Source organism: Clavelina lepadiformis, chromosome 4 (assembly GCF_947623445.1).
Source record: "Clavelina lepadiformis chromosome 4, kaClaLepa1.1, whole genome shotgun sequence".
NCBI classification, from domain to species: domain Eukaryota; kingdom Metazoa; phylum Chordata; class Ascidiacea; order Aplousobranchia; family Clavelinidae; genus Clavelina; species Clavelina lepadiformis.
Genome location: NC_135243.1, coordinates 9,354,241 through 9,378,571, shown reverse-complemented (window position 1 = coordinate 9,378,571; position 24,331 = coordinate 9,354,241). Strand labels below are relative to the sequence as shown.

The 24,331-nt window shown below is 36.7% G+C and overlaps 4 protein-coding genes and 1 long non-coding RNA gene across 19 annotated transcripts; 3 read left to right on the top strand and 2 right to left on the bottom strand.

The window, feature by feature from the left end:
• Positions 1 to 2,565: 2,565 nt before the first annotated feature.
• Positions 2,566 to 10,468, bottom strand: LOC143453527 (uncharacterized). Of its 8 annotated transcripts, none has more exons than XR_013115217.1 (6): positions 10,408 to 10,468; positions 3,819 to 3,888; positions 3,630 to 3,734; positions 3,338 to 3,496; positions 3,117 to 3,208; positions 2,566 to 3,028 (listed from the first exon to the last, which is right to left on the bottom strand). It is a non-coding gene; the product is annotated as an uncharacterized LOC143453527 (long non-coding RNA). The 8 variants fall into 8 exon arrangements; XR_013115218.1 differs by lacking the exon at positions 10,408 to 10,468 and adding an exon at positions 3,997 to 5,148; XR_013115219.1 differs by lacking the exon at positions 10,408 to 10,468 and adding an exon at positions 4,265 to 5,148 and having other exon boundaries at positions 3,819 to 4,151.
• Positions 5,328 to 9,375, top strand: LOC143453525 (uncharacterized). 7 transcript variants are annotated; one of them, XM_076954890.1, is made up of 12 exons: positions 5,328 to 5,662; positions 5,867 to 6,091; positions 6,221 to 6,332; positions 6,751 to 6,825; positions 7,100 to 7,183; positions 7,741 to 7,905; positions 7,980 to 8,048; positions 8,126 to 8,217; positions 8,299 to 8,404; positions 8,485 to 8,599; positions 8,839 to 8,919; positions 9,195 to 9,375. In XM_076954890.1, exons 7-12 carry the CDS (start codon positions 7,989 to 7,991, stop codon positions 9,203 to 9,205), a joined length of 465 nt encoding a protein of 154 aa, XP_076811005.1. In that variant the 5' UTR covers positions 5,328 to 5,662; positions 5,867 to 6,091; positions 6,221 to 6,332; positions 6,751 to 6,825; positions 7,100 to 7,183; positions 7,741 to 7,905; positions 7,980 to 7,988; the 3' UTR covers positions 9,206 to 9,375. The 7 variants fall into 7 exon arrangements, with proteins under 7 accessions (XP_076811005.1, XP_076811004.1, XP_076811002.1 ...); XM_076954889.1 differs by having other exon boundaries at positions 6,221 to 6,424; XM_076954888.1 differs by having other exon boundaries at positions 5,329 to 5,481; positions 5,617 to 5,662; positions 5,965 to 6,091; positions 6,221 to 6,825.
• Positions 10,469 to 13,589: 3,121 nt separating the features above from the next.
• On the top strand, positions 13,590 to 13,966 carry LOC143453524 (14 kDa phosphohistidine phosphatase-like). Its single transcript, XM_076954883.1, has one exon. The coding sequence runs from the start codon at positions 13,601 to 13,603 to the stop codon at positions 13,964 to 13,966; it is 366 nt and encodes a 121-aa protein (XP_076810998.1). The 5' UTR covers positions 13,590 to 13,600.
• Positions 13,967 to 14,031: 65 nt separating this feature from the next.
• Positions 14,032 to 17,794, top strand: LOC143453523 (uroporphyrinogen-III synthase-like). Of its 2 annotated transcripts, XM_076954881.1 has the most exons (6): positions 14,032 to 14,172; positions 14,297 to 14,441; positions 15,094 to 15,174; positions 16,234 to 16,317; positions 16,411 to 16,595; positions 16,801 to 17,794. In XM_076954881.1, exons 1-6 carry the CDS (start codon positions 14,032 to 14,034, stop codon positions 16,924 to 16,926), a joined length of 762 nt encoding a protein of 253 aa, XP_076810996.1. In that variant the 3' UTR covers positions 16,927 to 17,794. The 2 variants fall into 2 exon arrangements, with proteins under 2 accessions (XP_076810996.1, XP_076810997.1); XM_076954882.1 differs by lacking the exon at positions 16,234 to 16,317.
• Positions 17,795 to 22,005: 4,211 nt separating this feature from the next.
• LOC143452173 (uncharacterized) lies at positions 22,006 to 23,216 on the bottom strand. Its single transcript, XM_076953043.1, has 3 exons — positions 22,993 to 23,216; positions 22,245 to 22,491; positions 22,006 to 22,137 (listed from the first exon to the last, which is right to left on the bottom strand). Exons 1-3 carry the CDS (start codon positions 23,182 to 23,184, stop codon positions 22,025 to 22,027), a joined length of 552 nt encoding a protein of 183 aa, XP_076809158.1. The 5' UTR covers positions 23,185 to 23,216; the 3' UTR covers positions 22,006 to 22,024.
• Positions 23,217 to 24,331: the final 1,115 nt, after the last annotated feature.

The window sequence follows — 24,331 nt, the reverse complement described above, 5'->3', positions numbered from 1 at the left end:
TTCGAAATACCTAACCTCTAAGTGATTGACAACTTAATTGGTTGAAATAGTCGTAACTATTAGCAAGCTCCAGTGTTTTAGAGAACTTTTGTAGAAAGTCACTTGTAAGCATGAGCAAAAGACGTGCTTATTCTATAGAATTCAAAACCGAAGTAATTAAGTTTGCAGAAAAACATTCAAATCGAGAGACCGGAAGAAAGTTTAAAATCGACGAGTCAATGGTACGGAGATGGTTGCAAAAGAAGGAAGAAATAAATGAAGCTTACGAGAAACCAGGACCATCGAAGAAGAGATTCAGGCTTGAAGGAGCTGGGCGAAAGCCATGCCTCTCCACAGTGGAAGACGAGTTAATGGAGAAAATTGCCAAAGAACGAGCTGAACACCATCATGTCTCCACAAACCTAATCATGGTCTGGGACACGAAAATCGCCGAAGAAATTGGCTTGACTGAATTTATGGCTTCTCGTGGTTGGTCGTTCAACTTTATGAACAGATTTAATTTGTCAATCAGACGGCGAACGACTACAGGACAGTCATTGCCACGTGACCTTGAGGATAAGATTCGTAACTTTGTCGCTTTTAACAAGAAGCAAATAAATATCAACAGTCTTCAACCGGCCATGATTGCTAACATGGATGAAACACCAATATGGGCAGACATGTCCAGTGCCACCACAGTTGATAGCAAAGGCGTCCATACTGTTCCCATTAAAACCACAGGGCATGAAAAAAAAACGACTCACTGTTTGTCTCGCTGTAAAAACAGGAGAGACAAAAATGAAACTGTATGTGGTAATTCCAGCTGCAAAAGTCAAGAGAGAGCTTGCATCTATCCCTGGGGTTGTGGTGGCAGCAACGCAAAATGGCTGGATGAACGAAAAGCTTACTTCGGATTGGGTTGAAAAGGTGTGGACAAACTTTTCCTTTACAAAACGCATGCTTGTGTGGGACTCTTTTAAATGTCACATTTCTGATGAAAGAGAAGAACAACTGAAACGATATAACACTCTAATGTCAGTCATTCCTGGGGGCTGCACGAAGTACTTGCAGCCACTTGATGTGTGCATCAACAAACCGTTTAAATCAATTTTTCGTGAGTTTTATGACGACTTGTTTAGAAAAGGTCAATTTGAATACACAAAGGGTGGAAAAATAAAAGCAACCAGTCATTCAGGCTACTGCAAATTGAATGGGTTGTTAAGGCATGGGAAAAAGTTCCAAATGAGATTGTAATAAACTCTTTTGAGGTTAGCGGGATTACAACTAATAATGTCACAAAAATTTTCTGCCTTGGAAATTGAAGTTCCAGTGATAATAATGACTTGAACGATATCAGTATTATTGATGATGATGAAAATGACCATTGATACAATACCGTAGTTGAAATAAAACATATGTACAATGCTTCAGTTGTTTTTATTGCATGTCGTTAGATATGTTTGCTTTGTTTTCTTTAATCAGTAAAGAAGCGATATCATCATTGTCTTCTGCGGCTTCTATACGAGGGCGGCTTTTATTGTTTATTTTTAATCAAATCGTGCGGTTTCTATTCGAGGGCGGCTTCTATTCAAGGGCGGTTTCTATTCAAGAAAATACGGTAAACGCATAAAAATGGCCACAGTGCCCACGTCTGATGTTGCTCACAGTGGTCCAAGGGACCGCTCAGGGAGTTAGTGTGTTTGCTCAGACTCGTGAAAAATTAGAGGGAACATTGGTCAGAAGCACGTCGAAAGTTTCTTGCACGTTGCCTGTGACAACGTCGAGCAATGTGACCATATTCCCCACAGTTAAAACACTGAAGTCTTCTTCTCTCTTCCCGAGGTTTTCTTGCTGTCTTCATTTCTTTTCGCAGTTGGAAAATTTCGTCGTAAAGTTTTTCGACAGTTCTTTTTAATTGGGATACGTCCTGGTGATCTCCTGTAACCGCTGCTACTTCTGACGTCATTATACGTGGTTCATGATGCGTCCGTTCTGCGTTTTCAATAATGTTCTTTGCTGTGGCGTAAAAATCCGGTTGTGCATTTTTAAAGTTATCGCGTAAGATTTGAGAGGCTTGTTGACGATCTCTCAGTCCTCGAACAAGTAGGTTGTACAGCACACTGCTGCGCATTTCATGCTGTTCGTCGTTTGTATAAGCCATTTTTCCCAATTGAGCTACAGATTCAAGAAAGTTTCTTACAGATTCTTCAAAACCTTGAGTTCGCTGAACGGGTTGTTGCATGGCATGCTTTTGTGAAGATAGTCCTGAAACCGTGTCTTTTGCTTTTTGAATGAGTTCGTCATAACTAAGCTCGTAGAGTTCTTTACGACCATCGGTCATTGAGAATCTCATGTCTTCCGGCAAGCTTTGTAGAAATGCATGTTTCTTCACCGCATCCGATGCTTTAACGCTGTCGCAGAAGGATTCGAATTGTTTGAGAAAAGACGAAAAACTATTGCCACGCTGGTAACGAGGCGGAGAGTGAAAAAAATTCAACTTCAGCAAAACTTGATAAACTCTTCTGTGCCTCTAAGAGGTCGTGCCGTGCTCGCCAGTGTTACGTTTTGTTGTTCTCACTCTTAGAATTACAGGCACATGTTTTATTTTAAAAGCAGTTAGGTCAAGTTTTTGTTCACACAGCTCATTTCAGGTGCTCCAATACAAAACTGTCAGTGCAACTACTTGTCAGACACACATCGATAAAAAGACACATGTGCTTAATTAACCACGGAAACGCGCAATCGGCCGCAAGGGAGAAACGCAACAGATACGGGGCAAAAACAAGTGTAACAGAAACAACAGAAATTGTTTGCTGCCTTCGTATAATGAGGTAAGACACGGCTCGATATTAATTCTCTATATCGCCGAACACTTCACATGCTTAACTTCCAAAGAATGTTCCTCATGTCCTGGGAATCCTATAATGAGCGTAAATGTTCAAGGAAGGTTCATTTCCACGTCACAACTGCTTGTGATCGGATTGAGAAGACGTGATTCAAAGTCACTGTCAGAAAAGATTGTGGTTGCCAATCGTGAGTTAATTATACCCTGTGGAGAAGGAAAAATAAGATATAAACTTCAGGCAGGGATTTGTTACCTTGAGTTTGGTGAGGAAAAACGGCACTATATTACCTACATCGTGCGTGAGGAAAGAGTAGTCCAGTGTGATGGTGGGGAAGTGGGGATAGTAGAATATGATGGTGTTCCTTCCAAGATCGATCGCTGTAACTATATATTTTTTACGAAAAAAATCAGCCAATATTCCAAAACATCATAAAGACGTCAATAAGAAAACTGCTTTCACGAAAGAAAACAAGTCTCAGCATAATACATAAATCATTAAATGGCGAAAACTACCGAAATGTATCCTTGACATGGAGATAATCACAACAAATGAGCTGGAGGAATTTCAGCCACAGTACAACTTGGAAGGTGAGGCTGATAAACACTGGAAGGATTTGTCGACGGCCGTTCTGGACAATATTGCTCAATCACTTATTGACCTTATACAGTTTTCTGTAGAAAATGCAAAGTCAAAGATGTTTGCTTATCGCCACTATCTCTTTTTACAGTGTTCAATGACAAAATTAAAGATTTACGAGTACGACTTTACGAAGTTAAGTACACGGAGAAATATCTCAGTAGCAACCTTGCATCAAATCTCCTGGAGTTTGTTCGCAGCAGACTGTGTGTACAACAAGTGAGGAAGCGATGGGTAGACAACTCTTTTATTTCCCATATCACTGTGGGCAACCTTTAAATAAAGTATTTTGAAAAGTATCAGTGTAGCTGTAACGTTTACCTTGTATGAGTGTTAGAAATAGAAGCCATAATTTACCTCACTCTGCACCTCTATCACTTGGACTACAATAGTGCTTCCAAGAAGTTGAATTTCCCAATCAAAACGTCTGTTGATGAAATTAAGAGCTGTTCACAATCACATACAGTTCACAAAATGTACGATAGTATAAGTGCATACGAGCACTGGGACGTCTTTGTATATAAAGAAATTTATATTCTTCATGTAGCACAGCGATGTAGCACAGCGTCAGTTCACTAGATTTTTCCATGGCATGTGTAGCCTCTGCCAGTCCCATGTTTGTGCATTCTTAGATATTATTCTAATGATGATGTATCTGGTTGGCTCCACATTCTTTTATGTTCACTTTGTCTGTTTGTATTTAAAGTGCACAGTATCATAATTGTTGTGCCTGTTTAGTATTTATGCTTCACTATAAATACTACTTCTTAGTGTAACCATTGGTTTCGTTCAACGAGCATTACCTATTATCGAGGTATAATATGCCTATTGGGGAATGTCCTGATGAAAAAACCAAACGACCATGAAAGGGCTGCCTCAGGGGCATGGTTGGAAAATCCATCAACAGCAAATTATGATTTACACAAATAGATATATTGGTATGTTCAATTTCAGTGATAATAATTAATGTGAGAAAACTTAAATATGGTAAAAGCACAAATGAAATCACAAAACATATGAGACTTGAACAACAATAGAACATGCCTTCAATACCGACATATTGGAGCTTAACCACATTAAAATGATAAATCCTCTTTTTGTATGTTTTAAAGGGCTGAGTTGACTTTTAAAACAGTAATTGCAATACTTACCGTATTGATTAACTTTCAAACAATTTTAACTTATCTAGAGAAAAGGATGTTTACACCAAGAAGTACTTAAACAAAACTTCCCATTTCTCTGTCATAAACTCAGTATTTTGTCAACCCTAAAACATATATGCAATTTGACAAATGCTTACTATTTACACTAAATAGGCCTATATAACATGTTAAGAATTCAGAGCCAAAAACACTTGATAAGTAGGCTATTTCAACATCTTGGGCAGGTAAATGCATTTACTGAGTACATATAATACAATTACATGCACATTTATTTTGGAAATCAGTCAAATTACTACATCTATGCTTTTAATTAGGTTTGTAGACTGTTATCCATACAGTTGCTGACTTGATTATTGAGACAGTGCAAGTGCAACCTATTGCGATTTTGTTTTTTCAACTACATGCAACCTGTTATTAAGCTATAGCTAATGGGCTATGGACTACAAAGAAGCTTCACTTCCAGACTTCTGCATTGCATCAACCTAATAAGCCTAAAATGTCAGAAGAACCTGACATTTTAGCCCATCAGCCAATAGGAGTGCTAACTGAGCACATGCTGAAATGTCTTTGTGACGTCACCAATGGCAACCTGCTGGTTTTCATGAGCAACCTGCTATCCGTGACGTCACATGGTTGCCAGCACCCTGCTATCCGTGACGTCACGTGGTTGCCTATCGGTATACCACCCTGCTGTTCGTGACGTCGGTAGCCTTTATTTTTTATATTGTTTGTTTTTCGCCCTTGACTGTTGGGAGCGAAAAATGTATATAGGCTAGGCCTAGGCTGAAATGAGGATGTTGTTAGAAGCTGCCTATACAGCTATGCTGTTGCTGAGGCTGCAAGATTCGGAAAATCCGGTATGTAGCTGTGATGCAGAGACACATTTAGTTGTGATGTTGTACATTGACAACTCAAGTCAATTGAAGCAGTCGTGCAAACAACCATAACTATACCGGTATGTCTGTATGACTGTATGTGATATGTTTGTTTAGATCAAGGGTGTCAAATTGAAATGTAGGATCGCATTTCAAATTTCAGGTAAGATGTAGGCCGCACCTACATTTCAGCTTTGCCAAGTCATTTCAAATAAATTGACCTTATTAGTTTGCGTAAATTGTCAAGCATGGCTAGGTGATTGTCGTCTTTGCTAACATCGGTATTGTCATAGTGACATAATCTTGTACGCCTGTTACCGAATATTTTTGCTTTCAATTGCTGTACATTAAAATTTTTGTTACATAGGTTTTCTGCTTTGTGAAATGCTTTAATATTTAAGAGAAATGGTGAAATTTAATTTGTCGGAAAGCTGTATTGAAACCTCCAAGGACAATGTGTTACAGTTTATATCGCAATTTCAATCCTGTCCACTTTGTCCTCCGACCTTTCTGATAAAGCAAATCTTGCAGAAACACTTTCTTTCCACTCATTTTCATCGGGCAGTAGACATGAATGTTTCCGTAAAAGCAGGTATATAATTCTTTATGTATATAACTTCACCATAATGCCGAAATATTCCAAACTTTGTGATTGCTTAATTATGTTATTTGTGGTGTGATTGAGATTTAATGATGTACGATGTGTGTTTGTATATTTCAGGAAGCAAATATTTAGGCATTTTGTACCCAAAATATCCCCGGAATTGGTAGCTTTTTGACGTTTACAATTTGCTTTCCCTACTTTAACAACCTGGCTCTGTCACTGTTCCCAAGTAAGTTAGCATTCACACATTGCGATGAAAAATCAAAATACTACTAATTTCATATCCTTGGAAAAAATTATGCTAACTTGTCAAACATACCGGTATGTATTGGCTGAGAAGTTTTCTGATTAAACAGTAATTTTGTGTAACTAAGTGTAACATCGTGAGGAGCAAAAAAAAACTACAAGTTATCGAAGAATTGAGTTAATAAGCTCCCAAGCCTCAACCATTTTAGTAGCTATTTTTCATACTAATGAAAGCACTTCCATTTTTTGAACATCATAGTCATTGTTCAATCCAATGTGTTAAGTTGCAGACTGTAATTGTTGTGTATAATATAAGAATTTTCAATGTACATGTTTTTCCATTGCTGTTAACAGTTTTTTAGTTAGTTGTCTTCCTTGTTACATGAACTGCACGAACACAGAGAAACGAAGCCATTTTCACTGCTGCATGTGTCCAGCTGTCATAACATGACGTTTCAATTTTAAACGTCATCTAGGTAGGTTTTACTGTGTCATTTGCATCTTTCTGTTTCACTGTTATTCGTAAATACTAATTCTGTTTTCACTATTTAAAAGCACGAATCGGATGCAAAAGTGGTTGGAAAAAATTTAAATGTTTTTGACTTCTTTCAGGCTAACTCTATTTATTACAACATACATAATTACACTTTTTACTAGCACTAGTAATGTGTTAACTTAATTATAAGTAGTATATTTTATAGCTTTGTAACTATTTGTTTGTGTATTTTATATATGTTGAACGTTTTTCAGAATTATGCTCAACGGCTGGAAAACGATTGTTTTCAGGGGATGATAAGGTATCAGATGATGCAAGAAGTACAAAACTTTTGAAAAGTATGTCTGCTGTTGATAACCATTTTATTTGTTATCGCTACACAACTATAAATGTTCCTTACAGAATATGCAGTATGTACACTGTACAGGGTTCTATTAGGTTTATACTTACAAACTATTACAGAGTCCACTTCTATATGGAAATGGCTCATTCTGTGCATAATGTGAATATGTGAACATACTGCATACCCAATGTACATGAACATGACGTAATGCAACTTTAGTTATGATTGCATTTTAGTTGTGTGTATTGTGCATGTCTGACATCCTTGTGTTAATACTCGTATGCAATTCGCCTAGGACTGCAATTTTTGGTGATCCCCAGACTTGTCTCAATAACCAAATTATACTGTATTAAAGTTATTAATCACTACCATGTATCTTTAATATATAGCTGTTAAATACACAGTGTAAATGCTATTGACATTTGTTTTCGATACATAAATATTGTGACATAAAGTAAAAAAATACTTTTGGAGTAACATGGCAAAAATTAGTCATGTCCATAATTACGTTTGTAATGGTGGGGTGCAATAGCTGTGATCATTTCTTTTAAGGTATTCATTCTGTGGCATGGATATGGTTAATTTCATGTTTATTAGCCAATTATCCATTCATTTGGACAATGAAGAAATTAATGCAAATTGCATTAAAAAAAATTAAGACATCTTTTTCTGACATATATTATGACCAACATGGAAGGGTCATACCCTCAATGACAGGTATCATAAGGGTAGTTAATAGTTGTTGTAAACTGCACATTAACAGTTTAACTATCATGACCAAAATTTTGTAGGCCAATGCTATGATTGATCAGTCATTTATCACTGTGGTAAATGTCCATGAAAACCACTGGTTGTTGATGGTCAGTAAAATTTGATAAATATTGAAATGAGGAAACTTACTGGCTGACTGCTAACCAATTACAATTTTACTTTTCAGGTTAAAAGCAATGACACTAAAACTATTTACGTTTATGACTTGTTTGGAAAAGAACCAATGGAATATATTCTTCGAATAAAAAAACACTTTGGGTATCACTGTAGTTGTCATGTTAGCACCTGTTTCATCAATATAAATTTATCCAAAAAGTAATTCTATTTGTAAAACAATAGATCATTTTTTCGACACTATCGAAAAACAACATCTGAGTGGGGATACTGCTGCAGAAAGCGCAACGAACAAAAGGACTTTATGAATTGTGGCCCTCTTGCATTAATGGTAAAGTTTCAAAACACTGTTTTAGTTTTCTATAATCCACTTTGGATCCAGAATATTTTTAAACCATTAAGTTGTTGTAGGAAGCAGAACGTTATTTGTGCCAAAATTTGTTTGAAGACGCAGATTTCAAAGCGGATTCAACATCGTGTACTTTGTACAGAGAGAATTTTGGCAACTTATTGCTCAATATGACAGGTAAGCATTATTTCAAGTTCAAACAGCTAGGGTTTAATGGTGCTATTGCAGTGCTTTTCTCCTATTTTACATAGAATTAGAAATCATTGTACATAGTGTCGACCATTTTGACAAAATGCTAACGCAATAATGGAACATTCTTGTAATGTAGATAATTAGATACACCTGTGCTGAATTACAACAATAATATGGAAAGCATGGTTGTTGCTTAATGTGACATGTTTCAATTACATTATTAGATGAAAGTTGTTTGGAAAATTACTGTCTCATGTGTCATGATGCAAAACCACCAAAATCATTTCATGGAGACAATAAATTGGGTAGAATTCCTATGAAGTATGACAGAAATGTGCCATTGGCGCATTTGTTTTTGAACAAGTTGTGTAATGTGACAGTGATAAGAATCCACTAAGCTAATGAAAGTGTGAAATTCAATTAATTACTTAATCATATCATGTAAATTATAAGAGCGATCAATTTTGCTATGAACATTAATTACTGCAAAGGTTACAGTTCTTGCATTTCCAGGTTTTTGAGGATAAATACATTGAGAGATGTGATTGCAAAAAAGTAATCCTGTGTGTTGTTTTCTAAGGTGTCCTGTGAAGAATGTAGAAGGTGGTGCCCTGAGATTTGTCTGAAAGGTTGCTGTTTAAAGAACACATTTACATGTCAGCATCACTAACAGAAAAGTTGATTCATATGCACATTTCATTGATTGTATTCTTTTTCTTTTTCGAAATCGCTTTTAATAAACATCATCCACAGAAACCTAAGATAAGCAGTTTATATACGAGGCAAACAGGAAATAAAGTTGAAATATTTTACATGCATCGGAGAAAAAACTGTATAAATACCGTTTGTGCTTGTAAAGTGCTCGTACTGAACAGAAAAATCCATTAAAATGAAATTGCATAGTTGACAAATAGTTGTTCCAATGGAATACCGCAAACAAACTTGGTACATTTCAATACAACACAGTGCGACAAAAGCACTAAACAATCCAGTACCTTTAAACTCTTGCCCAATGAATTGCTTCCATTTAATTTTGCTGCGTTTATCAGCCACTGAGGGGTGAGCGCTTAAATTGCCGGTTTTCGCAGCAAAAATAAAATGTTCCATAGTTGATGCTAAACCTTTAAGAACTTTATTCCAAATCATTCCAAGAAAAGATACGCACCCAAGAGGTTCATGAAAGGGAACCCCGATTTACAATAAATAAAGAACAAAAGCTGGTGCAAGTTATAATAAACAAACAAAGAATTAAAGCTTCAGTGAACGCACGATTTGTTGTCAACAACTGTCATAGCCTACTTTCAAAGTTGGCCTACCGTCCGTACCTGCACATGTCCTACGGTCAAGGGGCAAAAATAAACAATACTACAAAATAAAGATACTATCAGCAAATCAATATGTGCTACAATATCAGTAGGCTACTTTGTTAATGTAAATAACACTTTGGGTACTTAAATGAATATAATAAATTCTTTTGTGCACTCTTTTTCTAATAAGAGTAGCAGAGTACTACTACAGTACTCCAGCAATGGGAGGGCTGCTGTTGGTTACGTCACGGTGAGCAGCCTTGGTGTTACGTCACGAACAGCAGCCTGTCAATCATTGAGCAGAAACCAATAGCAGGTTACAGCACCTGCTCTTTCGGTTACTACCCCGCCTCCCATCAGCATTCAGCAATTTTACCTTTTACCTAGGCCATGCAATTCATAATGCTAAATCAAAGAATTTTCTCATTAATATTAATAATAACGTTTGACTGCTGACATCAAAATACCGTAACCAAAAATACTTACATGCGATGTTAAAAACAGACAAGTCACGACTAGGCATACCACATTAAAACCATTAGACAGTTTACCATTAGCGCTTAAGAATAATTATTTAGTCTACTGTACATAGTTTATAAAAAAATAAACGGAAACCCTGCTGTCATTTTGGAAGCTATGATTCTGCTAGGATTCTGCCAGAATGACGGTGGTAAACAAAATTTGTCTTACCTAAACAGCACGCAGCCAAGCTTCTATGTACAATGCGCAGAACAAAAGGAAACTGAAGTGCTAACTGCCGACTTAATCGGTAATGATCAGAAAATAGTGATGAAAGAATGCAAACCAGGGCAGTCACTATGGCGGTATCGAATGAATACTATAACACAATGGACATGTGACGAATGCAGTCGGTAGTAACTTATGGCCCTCTGCAAATTTTGCCTTAGGCGCTTTTTGGGTTTTCTGTTCTTCTTTCATTTTCATGAAGTTTTTTGAGCATCTAATAATTCTGCCATATGTCAGTAGGAACAGAGAATTTAGTAAATTACAATATAGGTTAAATCTTTTCAAAAAATAACAAATTACAGCTTGAATCAATTACCGGTAATCATTAATAAAACAACACAAAAAGGACGTCACAATTTACAGTGAAATGCCCATTAAAGATACAATTAAAGGGAAGGCTGATAGTGTTTTTTGCTATCAAGCGGTCAAATCTAGGCAAACTGAAAGATAGGCAGCATCTTATGTCATTGTCAATCCTAAGCTTGTTTCGATATTTTATTTTTATAGATGTCATTTCAGAAAAAGGCACTTCACAGCAATTAGTTGAAGGAAGTCTAATGAAACAACTTAATGCCTTCCTGGAAAGGATTGTATATTCACTTTGTAGGCCAACCCAAAAGTTTTCAATATCTTTCCATCCAAAGTCAATTTTGAGAATTGTATCTTCAGCCAGTCCAAAAAACTCGATTTTCGCTGCCATATCGTCATCAATGATACAGCTTTCTTAACCTTATGTTAGTACTTTGGTGTGTTTCAACACCCCATTACAAAAATTAGTGTCAAATACGAACAAAAAGAATATTAGTCTCCAACACTTACTTAAAGAATAACGGTATACAGTAAGACACCATGAAAGGTAACTCAAAGCCAAAAAGTCCTGTTCCAATCATATCGTTAGTGGGTCAATACTCTGATTCATCATCAACATTTGATACAGAATCTTGGCAGGCAATGCAAAGCACACGCAAACAACTTGCTGTGGTTACTGCACACATGTTTGCCACAATTGGTACAAACTGGTTTTACTTTACTGATGCGTGACCTGACACATCACTTTGCACCTTCTGATGTTGGTGTCTGTGAAGGTGTTATGGATTCTACTGTCTCTGGCAACATTCTTCTGATTCCACTTCTGAGATCCCTCTGTAGATGAATGTTCTGTAATTTACTCTTTAGAGCATCTTCTATGAGCTTCATACATATGCTCTTGACAAACATACGGCGCTTCAGCTTGTTTACAGGGTTATGACAGTAAAAGTATACAGGGAGTAGAAAACAGTCAAGGGCCAACGCCAGCTATCTCTTGCAGTGTCGTACTCTCCTGACATTTGGTCAACCAAATCAACTCCTTGTAAAAAGTGGTAATTTCAGGCTTCTTCCATGTCACCAGGATCAATTTTGTTATCATGATGCTGAAGGGTACAACATTTTTCTTACTTTGAGGCACGCAGGAGACTAGTGTCACGTTATCTCCAAATCCAAACATACTGTCACATGCAACCCTGTTCTTTACTGATAAAAATCCTCCAGTGCTCCCACAGCAGACAATTAATGGTCCTGAAGTAGACTTACGACTAGTGGATAAGTGGTATACCAATTATGAAATGTAACATTTCTGCCTGATCTTGAAATTTCTGAGATTAGTCTTGTGACTACATCAGGCTTGTTTCCTGCATAAACTTAGATTTTGCAAATATGATAAGTTTTAGCATCCGCCATTGCTTGTATCTTTATTCCATACTTCACTGGTTTGTTTGAAATATATTGTCTAAAAGGACATCTGCCCCTGTACTCCACAATCATCTCATCGATTGTTAATAACTCTGATGGTGAATAGCTCCTCAAACAATTTTCAACAAGTGTCTCAAAAAGGTCTCCTACTGGGGCAAGCTTATCCAATAGTCTTCTGGAAGGCCGGGTTGCTTTGACATCAAACCGTATGCAACACAGTCAAAAGCGGAATCGATGCCCTAACATTGTCAGTGGAAACACTTTTATGCCTGTGCCTGGTTACCCAGTGGCATCACTGGTGTTACCAGTGCCTGATACATTTTCTGGGGCTCAGCTTTCAGGGGTTGTGCATGTCCATACTAACCCATTATTTTATCGTCTAGTTTTACCCATGCTTATATTATAGTTATTTTTACTATGAATCTCTAAAACTAGGCCATATAGGCCTATCTTGCCTCTAAATCGAAAATAATGTTTTGGATCGAATAATAAACCTATGTTAAATGATAAACTATCAATGTGATTTTTAAACTTGTTCCCCCAGTAGTAATTTTAGTAATAATTTTGATGATAATTTATCAAAAAGGTTTGATGCGTGGAGTTAAAAAATTTAGCATGCACATTCATGAATCTCCTGTGTGCATCTGCCACACTTTCCACTATGGGGAGTTACCTAATTGGGCCTCACATTTTCTATCATCGGCCCTATGTATATCGGGTATGTCCAGATACTTTCTGAGCTATGCCATTTTTGTTTTTTAGTGTTACCATTTTTTTTAAACTCAAAGAAATTTCTGTTTTATTCACCTTAGTGTTCAAAATTTTCACTTATAAAGTTGCATAACAATGCCCCAAATGCTTGTGATTTTAAAGAAAAACTATTAGTATTAGTAAAGACTTCATAATTTCCATAATTCCATCGTTTAGTATAAGCGATGGAAGGAATTTCTCTCCCCCCCGTAAACAAAATATGACATAATTCTTAGATCACATCAAGCTGATAGGTGTTCGTTTTATGGTATGGTTGATTCATTGATATTCAGTGAAGCTGAAACCAAAGTGTGCATAAAAATGTTTGCTGTGGTATGTTTGCTGTGTTTGCGAATAATAAGCTGTGGTATTTGGTATGATAAGTGTGTGTATACTTTATAAAAATACATTTGAAAATGTAATGAAGATAAGGTTATTAATTTAACTTCATATGTTTAGCATGAGTTTAGAACAAAAACTCGGGGCAATTCCTGAGGTCGTTATTGATTTTGGCACTTTTAAATATATCCAAATAAAAGTAAGTGCTGGAGGCAAGGAAAAAATTGTAGTTCGAGGACTGGAGAGCGCTGAGTATCACGCTGACATTTTGGACTCTTGCGCTCCGCAGATTCGTTCTCTAGGATTCCAAGCAGAGGCAATTGGAGGAGGAAGAATAAAACACGACCCTGCCAAGAAGCGCTTGGATGTTTATGGTTATTCTATGGGATTCGGAAGAGCTGATCATAGAATCACTGTTAAGAAGCTTGAGAAAGCTTATCCGGATTACAGTATAACTTGGTCTAACGAAGGATACTGATCAGAGAGCTCCAAACATTTTTAAACCTGGGTTGAATTAACATTGTTTATTGCTTTTTTGTCATCATGAATATTGTATTAATGCGTAGCACAGTGGACTCTAAAGCAGACCCTTACTATAATGCTCTGAAAACATCGGCAAATAATGTCACCTCAATCCCTGTCCTTGCCGACCGCTTCATCAATTCAGAAGAGCTGGAATGTCAAGTATGTATTTGTTACTCCACTACTATTCACATTCCCTATGTCAATATCTTAGGATAAAGCACGTAGGCCAACTTTTGACATTGTTCTTTGATTTGACATGACATGATATGTATACATTTAACAGGTATTCAGCTCTAATTCCTTCAGTGGGATTATTTTTACAAGCAAACGAGCAGTTGAGGCAGTAGCCGATTGCTGTGCTGCTGGATTACCTGCTGGATGGAGGGAGAGGCCGTGCTTTGTGGTGGGAGATGCAACAAAGGCTGCAGGTAGGACTAGGAGAATTATATCGTATGTATGTTAGAGTGGGTTAAATCTTCTTATCTGCATTTGCCTAAAATACAGCACAACTATAGAACTAGATATAAAAAAATTATGCAAGTTATAAAAATCACTGCTTAAAACTACAATTTTAACTTTAAGTTAACAGAAGCATGTAAGTATTTTTGACAGCTCTTAAATGAAGTAGCCTCCTTTAATAATACCGGGTTATATACGCAAAATATTGATTTATGTTTTAAAAGTTATTCGGTTGTCAAAAATTGCAACTTCTGGTAGCCACAGTGGCGTTTTAGGATTGTGCAAAGGAGTTTAGTTAACAAAATTAAAAAGATATTACAATAAAAATGCAATGCTTTACAAATGCTTAATGCAAATTTGGATAGTAGACTTTTTAAATCTATAACAAATATGTCGTGTTTAAATGCTACTTGTTTTTTTTTTTGAAAAATACATTGTGGGCCGCTTGTTTAAAGAGTCCCTGGCATAAAGCATAGTCTTTTAAAATATTGCAAATCCCAAGACGTCAAATGTGGAACTGTTTAGGTCATGTATATACAAATTGTAAAATATGATAGTCCATGTATCAAACTTAACATACAGTCATCTTCATGTCATCATTTACGCATATTTTTCATGCAGCTTCAAAGCTTGGCTTTCCCTGTGTTGGACATCAAAGTGGAAATGCAGACAATCTGGCACAAATGATAATTTTAAGCAAAGGTACATCATTCACTGAACTATTTGGACTTGTTTCATATTTAAGTAACATATAATTATGTAGGTTGTAGCAGCCTACTATTCAGAGGACGATTGAACGCTTAGGGACCCTGAAAATGCCTGTATTGACAATGATTGACAATGGCTTGAATTTTTATTTCTGTTATAACTTTGCGAGTGTGGCTTAGTTTTGGCATTAGTACCGCACTAAATTGAACGAAATTGAAGAATTTATCAAAGATTAGTTACAATGTTTATGAGACTGTAAAAGTTAGATTGTTCTGAGGAAGGGATTAAGATTGGAATCCATGTTGAGCTGTTGTTATAACAGATATGAAAACATCGTTTACTGCCATTCCATTACTGCTATTTTTCATTACCACAATCTTCTAGTGCACCAACCCATGCACTGTAACATTGAACATACAGTAACAGTGGATGTTTTTGAAGTTAGTTCTCATATGAATTTCCATATGACTCAATTCAAAGCACCTTAAGCGGTATCGGCAAAAAATCAGCATGACGATATGAAGGATAAGTACAACTATATGTAACAAATTTGCAATAATAAACAATGTTGTCATTGCTATGGTAAAAGTTATGGTATCACAATCATTATTTTTTGAGTGAGGAAGTGTTTGCATAACTTAACTCGGGCAAGGTTCCTTATTACTTTTTTCATTTTTTTGTATTGTATCATATTTCCCGAATTTTGAACAGTTAACTAGGACCACTGAACTGGAGCAAGCATCAATCATATCTTGTCCAAGGGCATTACAAATAATGATAGCGACACTGGATTTTGAACAAGGCTTTAATCGCTTCAGTGTTTTGTTGTTTAAAGTTCAGTGTTTTAACCACTCCGCTACCAAATCAACAATTGAGGTTTCATGTAACCTAGTTTTAGGGTTTATTAGCTTTTCTATGGGTTTGTTTTGAAGTGCGTTTGTGTCAAATATAGAGATTAATAGTTTGGTTGCAAGTAGCGATAAGAATTCTCTCCTAAGGGTTATGAGATTTGTATGAATGTTTTCTGCAATTGTAATATTTTGGAACTTTCAGTCATTTTTCCACGTGGTGTTCCGTTGCTGTTTGTTTGTGGAAAACAGAGAAGGGATGAACTTCCTAATGCCTTAACACAAAACGGTATAATGGTATAAATAACAAACATCATATTGATAAGATTTACTTGTTGTGTTTGTCCTGTACTGGCAAAAACAATCACTGATGTGCCAGCAGATGTCCCCTTGAAGATCATTGAGGCCTATGAAGTAACAGAAGACCCTGCACTTTCATCAAATATTAACACATATCTTCGTGAACACTCTGTACCATCCCATATTGTCTATTTCAGTCCTTCAGGGTACAAATTCGCTGGCGTTGTGTGGAAGCAATTGCTGGATAAAGCCATTGAAAAAGTACAGGTAGGCAGGGTTGTTATTCTTGTGCCTTTGAGCAAGAATTTATTTTTACCAAATGGCAATTGCAACTGCTTGGCTGTTTTGGTAAAAAACAAAGGTGACCTAAGGGTAACAAGGAGGGTGAATCATACAAGTCATTTTCTTTGTCTGAGGATGAATTATACTTCAAAACATAGTAATATATTTAACATTGACTTTTGTTGTGCAGATGGTTGCTATTGGTCCAACAACTGGGTCAGTCATCCAGAAAGATGGATTTAAGGTGTTAATGGCAAGCAAACCTACACCTGATAATCTTGTGCAGACAGTCCGAACCGGTTTACCGAATTCTTAGTCGCCTGTTTGAACGACGCAATGTGCCATCAGAAGTTGTGTCCTTAGATGTTGCATTTTTTGGTGGAATGCATTGGCCAATTTTAGTTGTAATAATGATTTTACTTGTATGATCGTACTCTATTATTTGCATAAGCATTGCGCAGTGATCATTTTATGTGCCCGACGGCTGACACACGAAGTAATGATGAAATTGCCACTTCTGACTTATGGCCTATGAATTTTTCATTAGTAAGCAAGCTTATTATTTTAACGTCACTTGTGGGTGATCTCCGTCATATAATTTTTGCACTAAAGAAGGCCAAAATTTACGTCAAATCAACTCTGCGTTTTACGAATATGGTACCGTATTTACTTGATTGTAAGCCGCATTTGATATTGCTAAAAATTGGTTTAATCCAAATGTAGGCTAATGTACAGCAAACCGCACTGGGAAACAATGCACATTTAGCCTTTGCGCCGTAAAGTCTTTGTTTACAACAACAATATCACAAACAGCAGACAAAATAAAGTTGAAGAGAATATTCTTGATTAATGCCGAAAAATAAATTGAACTTTGCCTGATTTATACATTAAAACTTTAGGCTGTTACCATGTTGGTTTCAGAGTCATATTTATCATCACTGACGGGATACGTCATTCGTAATAACAGTACCATGTCTGTATAAATTGTATTAAATATGTGCGTTACCGTACTCGGTCCATTTGATTTATTTATTATGGTTATTTAGGAAAGTAAAAAATTTATATAACCAATACAGGTTTTATTTCGTAATAATACTTAATAATTGAAACAACTATCGTCAAGGAGGCCCATAGGCCATAGTACGTCGTACTGCGTTTCAAAAATAAAAACTATAAATTGGCAACTATTGTAGGGTTACCATATTTTCGTGGCCTAAAATCCAGACACTCTTTAGTGCCCACTAGCGGTTTTTAGAATGAGGTATGAACACATCGTCTGTCAATATTACGTCACACTAGCAATGCCCCACCTTGACGGTGCGAACAAAACCCGCGGCCCACTTCGAAATCATTAAGCATTAAACAAACGACAATTTCCTTGGTATTCTAATTTGGTCTGCAACAGACTTCTTGTTGCGCTATTTTTCTACTGCTTTATAATTTTCTTCAGCGAATATACGCTCTTATCGTTTCAGACATGTTCTAAATTTTGCAATATCGACCAAGATATAAGGCCTTCAGCTACTAGCCTAGCTCCACTCATCCATGTATCATTGTATCCCAAATAGAGCGCTTTATTGTCGTTTATGACGTAACAATGAAATTATTACCCGTAACGCAACAAACAATTTTAAAATTTCCGGACATTTAAGCATATTTTAGCATTCCCCCCCGGACGCAGTTTGAACACTAAAATTCCGGACGTATGGCAACCCTAAGTTACAACTTATCTAAAACGATTTGGAAGCCACATCAGTTATCTTTGAAGTCGTCTTTCGCGAAACATGCATAGCTCGTAGGATGAAATTACGGAAAGACTCATCTACTAACTGCATCTTTTAAGCTAATAATAACTCATCTGTTAACAGAATATTCTGCAGAATACCACAAACGCATTGCTTCAAATTGACTCGCGCCAAACAGAAATTATACTGCTTTGACACTAAAATGTCAGGGCTTTTATCAGAGATGCATACTTCTAGCCTTAAGCTGGTACCTCGTCTACCAGATATATATTTCATGTTAACTTGTGGCTAATCATCTTCGAAAAGCTTTAAAATGAGCTGCACAGTTTAACCGTTACCCGCATTCCTATAACCATTATTACCAATTCCTTATTGGTCACTACAAATTAAAATGAAAAAACGCTATACAATTTAGTTATATAGTGCGTGACGTAAGCAATATTTGAAAATTATTCTTATCGCTTTCTGTGCAGATCATTGAGTGATCCCAGTAAACAACCACAGTTGGACCGATTGAAAAAACTGTTATCGTCAATAAGCAAATGCTACATACAGTTACAGTCACAACGGTAACCAGTTATTCACAAAACTTACACTAAAAGTGTTTCAATAACTCTATAACTCAAAACTACTAAGTAATTACTATTAGCGACCAAACAGAAATAATATATCCTACCGCTTCTGCTGCATTTATCATGATTAAAAGCTTTACCCATTTAATTCCGCATTCCCATTGTAGTAGGTAGTGCAGTGTTTATAATATAAAATGTGTTTAGTTTAACACATATAGTCTTGTACAAGCAACTCAACCCTTTCGTGTTTTTCATATGAAAGATTCTTCTATTTTCGTGATGTATTGTGTCAATCATTTCCTCAACTCGAAGCGACTCACTCACGACACCAGACGGTTGTTACACCGCGAAGCACAGCACATGGTAAAGTGACTTTAACTTTTGTTTGTTGTGCTGACGTCATCATCGTTTTACTGCATTGTTTGGGTATTGCCGAAACGCATGACGTAACTTTGTGATGATGGTTACTGCTGTGGTTTGTGCTCGACCGAATGACCCCGGCTTGAAGCGCTGTGGTGTCTCTGGCCACTAATTTCCTTTTGTTCCGTTGGTTGAGCTTGCAGGAGCTGGTGCGGATGATCGCTTTCATGTCGCCTTTTTGTCACAGGCTGAAGGTTTTTTTCACAGCAACAAGATACGATTGATAAATTGGTAACTCAAAGACTACGTAGTGTGAGTTTCGACGTAATAGACCTGTCAAAAGGCGTAAACCCGAGATGTAAGACATCTCTTCACTTCCCCCAAACAAACGCTTTTATGATTTCCCAAAGTTTTTATATAAGCACGTTAGAAGAAACTTAAGAAGTGCACACATGAAACATTAAAAGTTACCAATAAAACTATAGTTATAGTTAAAAAATATCATAACTAACGGTTATACTAAATTTCAACTACAGTTGCAATACGATAAAGTAACCACGCATTAAGAATAAGTTAGGCGCTGCCCGTGTCTGCAGGTGTGTGTGGAGATTGATGTCTCACAGATATCGTAAATATGCGTAAATGAGTGAACGAAAACGATTCGCTTCAATGCGGAGAGAGAGAAAAATTATGAAAAAATGACAATATCTCAAAAATTACAAACTCCAACTTTATAAAACAAACATGGACAGATAGCTGAACATTTTTTAGGAAAAGTCACCAAATTTCAAGTTTCTACAGCAAACAATGCAACTGTACGCCACGTTTTTCTGTGACTGTGTGCGGGAGCAGCCACACCTAGTGAAAATGGTTTGGTGACACTTAATCACGCGACACTTGATCACGCGACGTTTAATCACCGACACATAATCACTAGGACATTTAATCACGCGACACTTAATCACGCGACACATAATCACTAGGACATTTAATCACGCGACACATAATCACACATTTACAATGTTTATTTACATTTACAATTCACAGCAATGTTATGCATGGGAAATGTAAGCAACTGCACTAAAATCTCGCTTGACAGATAACGGTCAACTGTGTTTTGCACGCGCTGTTTCAGTGCCTTGTACCGCATTGGAATAGAAGGTTGAGTACCAGCAATTCCTTGCAGAAACGTTGCACGTTTCATTTGTGCACGTTGCACGTTGTGACAATAGAATAATGTTAGATATTAATATTACATAGGTTATACGTAGCAATGCAAAATGACATGTTATTTCCTGATTGGCTAATGTGTTTGTATAAAAACTAAGGTTTGGTTAAAATCTCCCCTTCTTGTCTCTACACATAATATCAGTTTTACCTTCTGGACTGTTCATTACTGAATTGGAGTTATGGTTTTGTTTAAATGTGAAAAGATGATGAAAATGTTTCTATTGTGATACAACTTACTTCGGACAATATAACAATTAGACTTTATGAAGCTGGTGTTGATTTAAAGAAACATTATAGAGAAAGCCGGCGCAACGGAGTCAAAGACAATTGTCGGGGAGTTCTAAAAGAAAGACTAATAGCCTTTGGCTTCAGGCCAACCTTAAAAGCAATCCACATCGCCATTCCCACAGAGAGATGCACACGAGCTTGAATTACTGAATTTTCCTCACGCTTTTCCGACATCCAAGTGATTATGTGTCGCGTGATTAAATGTCGCGTGATTATGTGTCGCGTGATTAAATGTCCTAGTGATTATGTGTCGGTGATTAAGCGTCGCGTGATTAAGTGTCGCGTGATTAAGTGTCGGTACACCGTGAAAATAGGGTTAAGGCGATTAACAATCAAAGTATAAATACTGAGCAGCATGCAAGAGGTGTATGTAGATCCAGTGAAAATTATAAATCTTCGTAGAAAATAAAAATAGTATGTCAGAAAATAATATTAGAATACCATCTAAAGCAGTAAAAATGAAATATAAACAAATAAGAAAAGTTTAGGGCAAGTTTAGTTTACTTTAGTTTACCTACCAATGTAGCCAACTCCTACTGTACATTTGCTTAACTCAGTGTTGGATTGAGTAACCTATTTAGCTATTAGTTATATTATGACTATAAAGTACATACTTTGTGTGCCATGGTCGAACATAAATACCGCACAATAGTTGTGATGCGTAGAAACGGCCGACTGAAACGTGTTTGTTGTTTCTAGATCGGTCCCTTGCACAGATCATAGGACTCGCCATAATCTAGTGTTTGAGTGACATCTTCTTTTAACAAACTTTTCTATAACATTTGTGCTTCTTGCTTGTAAATAATTGTGCTTGGCGAGGAGAGTTTACTCGTATAAAGAGAATATATGTAGGACCGGAGACAACATTTGTTTTATCTTGAATGTCAAGAATCATGGCAACTGTCAACGGGGTCGGGTTTTTTTTTGCCGCGTTCGGAATGCCAAATGTCGGCGTGATTCAAATATTTTACCGAAGAGAAATCTCAGGTTTGACTTCAGTCCATGGAAGTTTTTGTTACCAATCGCTCATTATGACGCAACGAATTCAATCGATTGTGAAATGTTTTAACCCCTTGTTAGTATAACGACGTCATAATTGTTTGTCGTGCTCAGTAAGCAGCAGCAGAGAGACAATCAACTTTGACGCTCGTTTTTATCATCAAGTTTTAAATCGAACAACGAATAACACTTGAAAATTTAACCGAAGCATATCGGTAGCTCAGTAGCCTTGCGCCCCGTCCAGTAACTTGCTCAACAACAATGGTAACCCGGAATGCTTTTCCTCAACCGATGACGTCACAGCGCTGCAAGAGAGGTCAAGTTTGCATCTGTCTGTCAAATTAATCAACAATCAAGGTCAGTGAGTTGTTTGCAAATAACACCAAGTTTGGACATGATTGATTAAAGATTGAAAGTTGAGTATTTAGGGATGTAGACACCTTTCACGCAGCAGATCCCCATCTTCAGACAATATTTTCCTCCAGGAGGAGTCCCTCTTTGGAAGATGAGCTTCTTCATTCTAATCTCAGCTGCTTCCAACATCCCTCTCATCTCTGAGGCGTCTTCATTGGACGATGATGTCACATCACACGCAATGTCTCCGTAATTGTCGTCCAGCTGACAGCACAGTTTCGTTCCATAGAAATCACATCGCTTCGATATCAGGGCACGGGGATCGTCCAAACACTGCATGAAGAACAGATTGAAACCAGAATTTTTTGCAAATATTTTTCGTTTGATAAAATAAAATAAACCATTATAAATATTTTCTAATATAGCACAATTTTAACGATATAGGCTAATACTTATATTCAAAAAATCTAAATAGGCCTACAAGTTATCTAAGTAAAATCTTCAATGACGTAGGATAAATGTTTTGCTTAAATCTACTTTACGTAATCTCAGAAAATAAAAGTTTCAACATTTAAAAAAACTAAAATCAGGTAAAATGTGATGACGTAGGCTATTCTCCTTAGTATTCATTTGTCACATCATTACTTAACATTTTATGAGAATAGTATATTATTTACAGCTTAAAGTAGGCCTGTAATTGTAAGTAATTTCTGATGAAAATATTTATACTTGACTTCTTTACTGAAGGCAGTATAACCTAACTTGCAACAAGAAATATTGAAAAGCTGATAGCGAAAAAAATTGCAAGGTGTTTAACTTTAAATTTGCTTTTACCTCCGCTATCCCACGCTCCAACAGATGATCCTGAGAGGAACCGGTTTTGTCGATTGTAGAAAACATTTCCGGCAAAATTCTTTTCCCAATATAATAGTCCTTACCCGGACAATCCGCAATGTAGCAACAATCAGAATATAAAATGTGCAGATATGCGACCAATAAAACCGCTCTTCCTTGTGTAAAGCACATTGCAACAAGACAGTCTATCTTATGTCACTGCAATTACTCAGAAAAATAATAAATTAATAAAATACTGTGCACGAATATTCATTACCATAAGGCAGTGGTTCCCAAACTATGGTACGCGTACCACTAGTGGTACACGAAGGTCTTCCAGGTGGTACGCGAGCAACTACTACTTCAACAAGTTCTACTAATTTTTGTTTAATATTCACGAGCCTTTAGTAAACATTTTGCCTATCATTTTTTACTTTTGAATTCTGGAGTTTTGTCGGACCACCTACAATGTAGGTGGTACGAGAACGCTGCATGAACCAAAAAAATGGTACGCGCGTAGATAAAGTTTGGGAACCACTGCCATAAGGTATTTAATCAAATTTCTTAAGATAGTTTTCGATTTTGTTCATAAACTTCAATAGATTGTTGTTGATTGTTCGCACGCAATTAACGATTGAATCAATAGAGTCCCCACTTTTCACTGCATCTGTCCTAGCAATGACTTCGTACTAAAATCTTTATAACCAGAGGCTACCGAAGGTCTAACACTGCCATCGATTTTCACAAAGATGTTTTCCGTGTTGAAATACGCCCAAATGAGAATAAGGCATTGACACGACTTCTCTGTGGGCCTAGGTCGACATTGGAACAAGAATTCAAGCTTGTAATTGCTAAAATTACAACTGAGTTGACACCCAGCAAGGCGCGTTGCATTCGTCTTATTGTCTATTCGCCTTATTCATGCTAAAAAGCTCATTCGAAAAAGTTCATTCCAAAGCTAGGAAACGAGGAACGCTCAAGACATAAACAAAACAAGTGAACTATTTCAGGGTGTTGTAAATGTTTCTGCTAGTCGTTTGTAATCATTTTTGTATTAAAGAACACCTTGTTAATTTTGTAATTCTCTTTAACTACAGGTAGCTGCTTTGCACAAGCCACAAAACCACAAATAAAAAATGCTGAAAATAATAAAGAAATTCTTTTAGTAGCTCCACTCGGCTAACTATAGATTAAAAGTTATAGCTAGCAATGTAACCAAACTTTTTCTTAACCAGGAAACTTCCCGCTTGACAGCTAGTCAATTAGCTCTTTTGCCTTACTAACTTTTAACATCATTTTCTTAAACACCCATCTTACTTCTATAAAACCCAAACATAAC